The 11,276-nt window shown below is 41.8% G+C and overlaps 1 protein-coding gene across 8 annotated transcripts in view; it reads left to right on the forward strand.

Moving 5' to 3' along the window:
* TSC1 (TSC complex subunit 1) overlaps window positions 1-11,276 on the forward strand; it is a 28,879-nt gene that overhangs the window by 208 nt on the left and 17,395 nt on the right. For 3 of the 8 annotated variants that reach the window (XM_030506753.1, XM_030506759.1, XM_030506760.1), the window contains exons 2-5: window positions 7,910-7,972; window positions 9,056-9,231; window positions 9,868-9,971; window positions 10,604-10,756. In XM_030506753.1, the coding sequence (XP_030362613.1) occupies window positions 9,126-9,231; window positions 9,868-9,971; window positions 10,604-10,756 (363 nt within the window). In that variant the 5' untranslated portion in view covers window positions 7,910-7,972; window positions 9,056-9,125. The other 5 variants (XM_030506756.1, XM_030506757.1, XM_030506754.1 and 2 more) reach the window with 5 other exon arrangements.

The raw sequence follows: 11,276 nt of genomic DNA on the forward strand, positions 1-11,276 counted from the left end.
CAGTTTGGATGAAGCAGCACTGAGGGGTCCAAAAGAGGATGAATGAAACGAGCTTTGCACATTCACCAAGTGGAAAGCCATCAAATTTTGGGTGCTTGCTCCTGGAATTTCTTTCTAGGACTCCAGCAGTCGAGCACACACGGCTGCCCAGTTAACATCACTCCCCTCACACACACAGAGGCACTTAAGTGACTTCTTTATTCCCTTGCAGCGTATTCACGCATTGTATAAACCGCCTCGAGCCTGACACCGGCTTCACGGCGCGGCCACTCCTGCCCTGAGGGAGGGCGGGCGGCACAGCCGGAACCCCCGGCCCCTGGGTGCCGCGGGCGGAGAGGGAAGCAAGACGAGCACCGCGCGTCCCCGCCGTGCCCCAAAGGCCGCACTCGGGCGCCGCCACCGGCCCCTCCGGCCGGGCCTTGTTTACCGGCCGCCGCCCGGGCCCGCCCCGCCCCGCGTGACGTACGCGGCGCCCGGGGCTCCTCGCGGCACCGCCCCCAGAATCACGCGACCTCTCTCAGGAGCCGCATCGCTTCCCGCGCCGAGATACCTCCGCCGCGGGAGAGCGGGGTGAGCGCGGCGGTGGCCACCGAGCCCCCGCTGCCCCACGGGGATGAACGGCTCTTGGCGGGGAAGGGACGGGAGGGACGGTGAGGGACCCGCGCGGCGTCGGGCGAGGGGGAAGTGAGGAGGAGAGATGGGACTAGTTCGTACGGCGGAGGGATTCGAGGGGAGAAGCGTCCTGTGAATGGGAGGGGGAGGCAGGGCCAAGATGGCGGCGCCCTGTGGGCTAGAGGAGCCCTGAGTGGTAAACAGCTGAGGGGAGGAGAAGGAGAGGTGAGTGCTCTGGGCCTCCTCCTTCCTCCCCCAGCGGGGCGAGAGCGGAGGCAGACGGGGGGGGGACAGAGAGAAGGAGGCAGAGAAAAGAGATGAGGCGGGAGGCAGGGAGAAAGGGCTCGGGGAGGAGGCGGCAGGAGAAAGGGAAGGAGCCGGGGGGATGGGGAAGGCGAGGGTAAAGCCTGGCGGGGGGAGATGTTTCCCCTCCGACCCCTTTCCTTCTCCCGAGCCAGACTTGCTCCTGGTCGCTCCCAACCCCCGCCGCGGTGGGGCTGCCTGGGGGGCTGAGGGCGCAGGGTCCCCCCCCCACCAGCCAACGCGCCCCTTTAATTGTGTGCTGTTTATTGAGAAAGGTTCAGCATCTCCGTTTCAAGCGCTGAATAGCGATTTCCAGATCTCTCCCTTCTCAGTTACTTGATGAGGAGGTTCCCTCGTCCGGGGTTAGGCATTAAAGCAGTTGTTAGAAGTCCCCTTGGTGAGGAAGGATTTTCTTATTTCCTTGCTTTTGGGTAGGTAATGTGAAGTCAGGATGTTTACTTCTACAAGAAAACATTTTGCTTCCTGTTATCACAAAGAACTTGGAAGGCTGCAGCTCTGAAGTTTTCACTCTTTGTTTGCTGTGGATGCAGCCTCTATCATTGTTTTATCAGTTTAGTCAGTGCTTCTCCTGTTGTTTGGAGTATTTTTAATGAGCCTTTTACAAGGCAACGAGTGGAAGAAAGAACATGCCTTAAAGGAGCATATGATTCAAACCCCATAGAAATGACACAGAAACCGGGGTCAGGTATTGTGTGCAGAACTGTTTCCAGAACTGCTGTTTCCAGAGAACCTTCCAGTGGATGCTTATACCGAAGGTTTTCATTCTTTGTCTGGTCTGATCCTGTAGTTTCCTGACATTGACTTCTGTGGCAGGTTGTTAGAAATCCATCGTAATCGAAGCACTAATACTGAAGTGATCCCGTTAGATGGAAAAATTCCTCTTCAGTTTACATGTAGGAAGAACTAGAAACTGAATCTTTGGAAACTCTGGAAGTTTTAATGATTAGTGCAAGCATTGGGAATACATGCTCCTGTCTGCAGTTGACTTTGCTTTGCTAAGCAGCAGTCGGGTACTCTGCTTATCAAAAACAGCTATGTCACATTTAAGCTTAAAATAAAGTCATGGGCTTAAGATCCTTTCCTCAGTAAAACACCTTTTTTGGTTTGTTTGTTCATCTGTTCTGGGTTTTGTAATGTTTGGGGGTTTTGTTTGGTTTGATTGGGTGTTTTTTTAACAGCCCAGTCAACCCAGTACTAAATTGTCTTTGTGGGGAGTTGCATGAGCTTACTGAGATGAAAATACAGTCAGAATATCTAATGTGTCATGAGATAAGCTTTAATTAAAATGATTTTATCTCTGGCTGTGTTTAATCCTGGCTTCTTAACTCATTGTTACTTCAGAACTTAGTTTTATGGTAACTAATAAAAAGTAGCATTATTAAAGTGATCCCCCCTGAGAGATACTGTCCAATTGCAGATGTTTTGGTATTTGAACAAGTATTTGACTTGAGTAACTATGTGTAGTTTAAAATGAATGCTGGTCCTACTTAGAGCTGAACTGCTGCAATGTTGACTTGTATCAGTTCCCGAAATTCCTACTGCCAGCCACCTTCTTGTTAGCTCTGAGATGAGCTGGCGATGTGATTACTGGTCAGTCCCTGTAAGAACTGAATAGCCTGTAACACATGTGCACATGTTCATGTATCTATATATATACAGATACATGTCTATATATATATAGATATTTTTGGAAAAGATACCTTCCATAATAAGCAACTCAAATAACCGAAGCACTTTATAATGGTGGAGGCAGGGGAGAGGTGCCAGATTTCATAGCATGTTGCAGGCAGGTATATATTTTTCACAAGGATGTTACAGTTTAGGGTCTTGGTCTGGGCTCTAACTGCAGTATTTTCAGGTAGCTTAATAAACATAATGAGGACGAGTAATAATACTTCCTTTGTTAGCATTAGCATTTCTTTGCATAGCACATTAAGATACAGAACAGACTTCCTGCAGTGGTGAACTGCTGTCACTTTCCAGGGTGTTACTCTTTTTTAGTTTTACTTAAGAAGTTACACATCATTTAGTGTTGTTTTGTTTAATGCAGACTTTAATTCTTGGAGTACTTAAAATGCCTCGACTGAGCACACTAGGTAGTTCATGGTGGTTTCAAGATTTACTGAACTCTCTAAATATGTTTAAAGGCTCCTTTTGGTGGCAGAAAAATCTGCGCAGATTTGGGAGTCTTGCTCCTTGTGTTACTGTGAAATCCAGAGCTTTCTGTTTACCTGTTCATAGCTTTACACAGATTCCTTAGTTGAACTTATTTTCCTTGTGTACTGTTAATTAAATTGGTACAGAAAACCAGAGCTTGTTCTTATTTATTTGCTATTAGTATGTAGAGTTGTATGTAAGGAATTGAAATCATTCCCTTTCATGCTTGTTAGTGTGGCTCATGCCAAAGGGTTAAGTGTCAGCCCTGCCGTGTTTGGGCTTTTTTCAACGTGCATTGCTTTTAAACAGTTTTCCCTCTGATGGAAATTTGATGGATAGCAATTAGCACTGTGTATCAGCACAGTGGAGTTGCAAAAGAATCTTAAAAACTGCTGAATACAGTCCTCTCTGTTTGGGGTTATTGGGGGTTTTTTTTGTGATCTTCCTGTTCCTGCATCAGTTAAGCACCTGTAACAAAATACAGAAGAACTTCTATAATACTGAGTTATAACTATATATAATTATGGAGTTTAGGAATGGGATCTCATATCAGAGCTTAAAATAACCAGAAAAGTGTGGGCTACTAGAAGCCACATACCTTCAGTGTTTAAAAATGAACAAATAAATTGTACTGCCAATTGTAACGATCAGTTTGAACTGAGGTTTAAAGTGTTTATAGAGTTGTTATTTCTGTGTGGTTAAAAAGGGAATGATCAGCTGCTTATTTTCCAATTGCCACCAGTGGATTTCTCCCTGCTGTCACTTTTCATTCATTGCTAATGTCACTTCTCTAATACAGAGTTTAGTTTACCTGTGAAGACAATATAAAAATGAATTTTGTTGGGAAATATAAAACAGGCTTGGATTTGTATATCAGAGGGGAGGGAGTAAGGCTTATGCTGTCGTGATAAACACTTCAAAGACTTGAGTGAGAAGAGCTGCTTCATTATCAATCTGATTTTTTTTTTATTGGAAGCAGTGATTGCTGTAAAATACTTCTGTCCTCATTCATGGCCTCTCCAAAGCAGTACCTGAGGACTGACCTTTACTTGAAGTAGAAATCGGGTGGAAAAGTGTTAAGTCTTGAGGTCTGCTTTCACTTTATTGCTGTCAGCAGTGGTCTTACGTTGTTGAAAATCCCCCTTTTCCTTTGGAGTAGGGCGAATAACCATTGACTGGCATGCCCCAAATTTAACTGTGATGTTCATCCCCATGCAGAGCACCCCTCAGAATAAGTGCTTCTGGTGGCTCAATTTCTGTGTTGTTCCAAATGCTGAGGCCGTTCTGGGAGGAGCGTGCATTTATGTTGAGTGTGTCCCCCTCCTCCCCACCCCTTAGAGAAGCATAACTGGCACTACCAGCTGCTTTTTCATTTGGCTTGAGATAAAAATACACTGAACAGAAGAACATCTTCTCTTGACAGAAATACTTCCAGAAGTCATAATCTTTTGAAATACTCAGCTATCTCTTTCTCTGTTTAGCCTTTTCCAATGAATATTTTTACAGTCTTTTCCTTTGTCTCAAGATTGTAGCTTAACTGTATTGTGTTGTGGTTAAATTAGCTACTAATTTAAAAAGAATTGTTAAAACAAATTGGCTCCTGGCTTGTTGTCTCCTTTTTTTTCCCCCCTCTGGAAGCTGGCTCCAAAATTGTATTGGTACTTAAAATTAACACTTCTTACTAAAAATTGTCTTTATGAAAGCTCTTGAATATAAGAGTAAGAAGTTTGCTACTGGTGTTACATGGTCCAGTGAGGTTAAAATGTTGCATTTTAAAATTTATTTAATCAGATTTATTTTTTTCACTCTTTAGTCTCTAGTGCCCTGGATCTGTTTTATAAAGCTCATTTTAAAAGTTAGTGAAGAACCAGTGACTCAAACCATATGGAGAAGTTGCTGACTTTGTTTTAACCCTGTCGGTTCCAAGTAAGGCTGCAGGGATGTGGAAATTCTTCAAGTAAGGGAATTGTTGCAATAGCTGGGGATGGAAGCATTAAAGAGACTCATCTTGTTTACTGTGTATTTGAGAAGAAAGAAGTGGCTGTGATATGATACTGTAAAGATTTAAGAGAGATCCTGTTCACCACAGATGTTGTATCAATCCCAGATACAAACTACTGTACATTATGGCATGTACATTGTGGCATTCGATGGATGAGCTCGCTGTTTTACAGCATAATGGATGTTCCTTAACCTGTCGTGAGTTCCTTATCTACAAGATTTGAAAATCACATCACAAATTGCTGGTGGGACTGGTCATAAATCACACTGACACTGTGGGCCCTGGGAACCATCTACCAGAACACGGTGTTTCTGGTTGAAGTTAAAAGCCTGTTGCCTGGAAAGTAGTTACTCAGCTGTCTTTGCTTAAAAAAAAAGTGTGACGTGATTTAAGACTATTGCTGGAATTTCCTGATTTGTTCATTTGTGTTGGGCATCGTGGACCCAGTATGATTTAGAGGATCTCAGTCTGACTTAGGATTTCAGATCTGTTCCTCACAAATTTACAAGAGATCCTGCATTGAGAAAGCTGTGATTTGCTTTTTGTAAGATGTGACCGTTTGTGTAGAGCAGGGTGACAACATTATACTGGTGTTTATAAAACTTCAGCAGGTAAACTGCCCACCTCCTGAACTCCCTGTGTGTAATATTGTCCCATTTTTAGATGGGGTTCGAAATACTTTCATTAATATTTTGAATACAGGCCTTTGGAGTGGAGATTGTTCCAGTTTACATCAAGTACTTCAGTGCACAATCAACTGATAGGCAAGTTTATTTAAACTGTGCTGAATTTATTGGCATAAGTTCACCAGAGGCATCTGGTTTTGTTTAGGGAGTTTGGGAAATTATTTGTTACCTATGTGTATAGTTACCTGCAGCTAAGCTTGCCTTACCAACCTTGCTTTTATCTGATTGCTGTGTCAATGTGTGCCATCAGTCCAGTAGCATAAAGTTTGAAATCCTCTTCCCTACTGAACATTTAAACCACTGTTTTCCCATCTGTCTGCAAGTGGTTTGTTGAACCTGATCTCCACAACCCACCTAGAGTGTCTGCAAAGGCACGTTGATTTTACCATGCTATAGCTTTTCCTGTCAGAATTAGTGAAACCTGCTGTTGAGGTCTTTACTTGAGAAGATCTGGTATTACTAGAGGAAAATAAGATACAAAAATCATTCTTTTCACTCTGGAGGCAGGGTGGGGAAGCAGAGAAAAAAGAGTTGTCAAGGTCTTTATGGGGTAAAAAAGCAGAGACTAGCATGTATGCTGCTCTAATTCTCCAAACAGGTTTTGCTTGCAGCTGGTTTGGAGGTGTGGTCATGCATCTCTTTTGTTAACAAGACTTTAAACAACTAATTCGTGTTGCTTAGGAAGCTGGTGAATCTATTGCTTAACCATAGCTGAGCCTCTGCCCTGATAGAAATTGGGGCACCTTTACAGTCTCAGAGATGGTGTTCTCAGAAGTAAAAAAAAATAGATTAATTGTAGTAAAGTATTTCCCCATATATAGTTGTGCATGCTCTCTGCTATCTCAGTGTAACTGTAATTTAGTAAATTAACTATTACAGCTGTTGCTAGAACCTAAAAAAGCAGTTGACTCCTGAAAATGAGTAGCAGAGTGGAAGGTTGACTACTTAGGTTGCATGGATGAGTGCTTTAAACTTTCTGAAAGGATGGTGTCACTCTTTGAACATTGCTTGCCTTCTAAACAGCAATCTCTTTGAGGAACAAGTTGAAGCTTGGAAGTCTGCACAATGTAGAGGGGAAAAAAAACCCCAACAAAACCCCAGAACCCCAAACCACAACAAATCCCAGCTCTAATCTTTTTGGAAAGCACAGATCCATTCTGGTTTGACTAAAAAGCAGCTCCTTATTTCCACCCCAAGTTTTTATTTTATTATCTTTAGTTGGAAGTCTTGCTTACACTACCAGCCAGCTTGAAGTGTGCAGTTTAAACGTCTTGCCAGCATGGGACTTACAAAGAAACAGCATTTAAATCCGAAGCACTTGGTTTAGAGCCTCTGCTGGGTGCTTCAGATGAACTGAATTGTTGTTTGGACTGTACAGCTGTGAGCATTGAGAACTGGGGTGGGGGGGATGTTGTGTTTTAAAGCAGTGATTACTGGAACACTTAAAAAGGTTTGTTGCTACAGAAATGCCCGTTGTGAGTGTGGTGCCATATTATCACCTTTGAGTTTGCAATCAGTGCCAGATTAAGTAAGCTGATGTCTTGTGGCTCTAATAAAAGTGACCTTGGGCAGTTCTGCAACTACAGAGTGATATGTTGCAAATGACAAAGTTTACTGGTAGACAGGTTAACTCCTGCTGTCCAGAAACATTGTTAAACATAAGTTTTCAAGCAAGTAATACGTATATAACCAATTACGTTATTATTATTTAAAATAGAGCACTGATACATGGTCCTTTGCTGATGCCTGACAATGTTTTGGCTAGAATCTGAAGACTTAAATTGTTACAGTAATTATTCTAGGTTCAGACTTCTTTGTGTGTAAGATTTTACCTACCATAAATAAAACTCTTCAGCAGCTTTTAAAGGTTCACAGTACAAAACTACACTGTTGTGAAAGCAATCTTGTTTGAGGCAATTGCATAGCTTAACCTGTGGACAATTGTGGAAAGGGAACTGTGCAAAACTTTTTGGGGTTTTTCAAACTAAGGGCTAACTTTCCTCATGCAGGAGGTTCATAGCTCTGCTATTCTGGTAAAGAACTTAATGCTGTTCTGAATATCCGAGGTTTGATAAGGAAGAAAGAAGTGGTGCTTTTTGTTAACTTCTTTGTGCGTTTTCTTTCCTAGTGATCATGAAAGGTGTGTGGCTGTCAGCACTGCAGACAGAAGCACAGCTCGTCCACAGAACAGGTGCTGTATACACAAGCGCAGTAAAAAAAATATCTTATGTGGAAACTTGGAGTGTGTCAGTCGTGCCTTCCATAAAGGAAGTGAAAAATGTGTGCTGGCTGGAAGGAGGAGGAAAGAAGAAACCTTTGCTAATAAAATTAGGTGTGGTGTGAAGCCAGATTCTCTCTGCCACTGGGAGAGGTTCAGCATGGGATTCTTATGGTGTAAAGAAAAGATTCATTTTGGATTGACAGATAGATGTGATACCTGAATCCCTCCATTGCTGGTACATGTGAGAAAGACATCTTACAAGCCTGGAATGGCCTAGATTTACTCCTGCTTAGTACTATGGAGCTGACCAGTCATGTTATTTGCACGCTGTTGCATTTAGTAATCTCTGCAGGGTTTGCACTGCAAAGGTTTTAATATATTATGCACTAATTATACATGTGCAAACAAGGTATGTTGTGCTGCTAAGTTTGTGATTTAGTATGCACAGGGTGGCCAGAGAACAGCAGCTGTAGTAACCCTAACTGAGTTTCCTAACAGCTGCAACTTGGCCATGTTGCAAGTATTAAAGCACGAATCTATTAGTATGCAATAATGCAAAGCTGAGGGCAGTGGATTTCTAACCTAGCCACAGGAGTGGAGAAGGCTCTCAAGATGCATGTTGTCTCTAGAGTGTAGACCACTATGTAAAGGACTTGAAAGTTTGGTCGAGGAGGAATTGCTGTAAGAAGGTGAGAATGGAGTAATTCCAGGGTGCTATTTGCATTTTATTCAAACTTCAGTCTTAGTTGACTGACCTGGGGAACAAATTAAAACCAATATGGTAATGGAATGCTCTGACAGAGTATATGTGCTAGCCAAGGCCTTCTGCAAAACAGATTAATGTCTCAAAAATATGAAGAAAACCCTGCTTGTGACTCATTGGCTTCTTTGGAAACTTTTCTCTTAAAGCTTTTATTGCAGGTGTGTAAACTCCATCAATCCTTTCAGTGTCAAATGGGCAATACTGCAGAAAAGAAATAGGGAAGAGATGGGAGATGCAAGATGGAAAGGGGAAAAGGAAAGTTCATTCATCTGCTGTCTCTTCTCTCCTAGTCTGGTAAGAGAGGCACCAATGAGGAACTCCTGAAATTTTAACGTCCACATTCATGTCAGTACGTGCATCATGGCACAGCAAGGAAATGTTGGTGAGCTCCTCTCGATGCTGGATTCTCCAATTCTGGGTGTCCTGGAAGATATAACAGCTGCATTCAAAGATAATCTCATTTGTGGTATGTATCCTTTGACGTAATTTGAGGAAGGGTTTTGCTTTTACACCAATAGAGATAGTGTGGCGTTTTTTTTCTATCAAACACAGTCTTTGCAAATGTAATTGGAAAGAAACTCTTGATATTTGGGTTTGAAATTGCTTTAAGGATTGAGGCTTCTCTTCAGTCCATTTTGCTTAATGGCATGCCTCTTGGAAAGTCTGTTACATAATTGTTAAAATGCTATTATAAAATGACTAGCTTTCCTAGGGCATAACCTCAAGCTGTGAGCTGATGAAACTTTGTCGAGTGTATCTAGAAAGAATTAGGCATCCACGTTATGGGAACTAGTAGGATTCTGTTAATTCAAAAACTAAACATTAAAAACCCCCACCTAAGATCAGACATTACTTGTTAGTTATTAAAAAACCCCAGTTACCTTCCCCGAGCCAAATGCAACTGCTTGAATGGTTAAGAACTAGAAAATAGAGTTGAGAGGTCTCATTTTCCCAGAGGTCTTGTAAACACCAAGTACTGGTTTGTGTTATAAATTGTGTAATAGTTTCTAAAAAGTTGTGCAATGTCCCTGTAACAGATGCCTCAGTTTTAGTGTATTGAGAATGTATGTGTGTGTTTTTCTTGCTGGAAACAAACTGGCAGACCGTGGACCTATGCTTGTGAACAACCTGGTGGACTATTACTTGGAAACCAATTCTCAGCAGGCACTGCATATACTGTCCACACTGCAAGAGCCTCATGACAAGGTAGAAAAGTCTTTGTTATTAAGTATGGCAGATTTTTAGGCTGGTATTGAAGCAGCCTTTAAATAGCATCTGTTAGAACTCTGTTTTTCCATGGCAGTATAGAATTACCTTGTTATAGAGATATAGTATCTTTGTAGTAAGAGTAGTTAAGGTTTAAAAAAACTTCAAAGGTCTCTGTTTCTTGAGTTTCTTAAACTGACCCAATTAAGCAAAGAACCTCTATAAATGAAAGCTTTTCTGAGGACTAATGATGTCTTTGCAATGTTACTGCTGCTTGTTCAGTGCTGGTTGTGTTAGCCTAAAACAAATGGGATATTTTGAGAGTAAGTATGGATTTTTAGAGAGAACAGCACTACAAGTTGCTTTACTTCTGCTGAGCAGATTTTTATTTATTTATGTTAAACATTTTGAAGTGCAGTGACAGCTTCTGGACTGAAGCATTTCACTACCAGCAGGCTTAAATTTATTGCTGAGTTTTATTTGCTCCTGGATCCTGTATATTTGTAAAATGTCCATAGTTTCCATATTGCTAGTGGTAAACTGCTGAATAGAGATTGGTGAAAGGAATATGTGCTAGTTAAATATAAATGCCTTCCCTTTTTTTTGTCATTCTCTGCAAAATCCTCTATCAGCATCTACTGGATAAAATTAATGAATATATGGGCAAAGCTGCTACCCGGTTACCCACTCTCTCTCTGCTGGGACATGTGATACGACGACAACCATCTTGGAAACATAAACTTTCTCAAGCTCCTCTCCTACTCTCATTACTTAAATGTCTCAAGGTAGGGATTGTCAGTGTTGTCCATAAAATCCTTGTACACCCGATGTAAATATACATACTTGTAATGCAAGGCAATTACTTTCGGTTTTGATGCCATTTAGTTAAGCTGTGAGAGAATGTAAAATGTTGATTAAAATATTGAGCCAATTGTATTAACTAAATACTTTGTGCTGATCCGGTTACTACTGACAATCTTGTTCCTAAAAGCCACTGTCACTGCATGACTTTGAGTTAGGAAAGTTTACTGCAACTGTTCTAACAAGAAGGTGAGGGCAAGAGGGCCATCGGTGAAGTTGATGGATATCTTGAGTGTGAACTTAGTGAGGAATACAATAACTTCCCATTAGTGCATTCTGAAACTTGTGCATGTAAGGTAATATACTTTACTTGCAGTGTAGATGGGTCATGCAAGAGATTATTCCATGGTGAAATTACTTTGGAATTAGCAGACTTTCCCTTCCTAGCTACAGACAAGGAGGTAGCTGTTTCCCCATGCTTTGCATTTTTTTCCCTATCTGCAC

This window comes from Strigops habroptila, chromosome 15 (genome assembly GCF_004027225.2).
Source record: "Strigops habroptila isolate Jane chromosome 15, bStrHab1.2.pri, whole genome shotgun sequence".
Taxonomy (NCBI): domain Eukaryota; kingdom Metazoa; phylum Chordata; class Aves; order Psittaciformes; family Psittacidae; genus Strigops; species Strigops habroptila.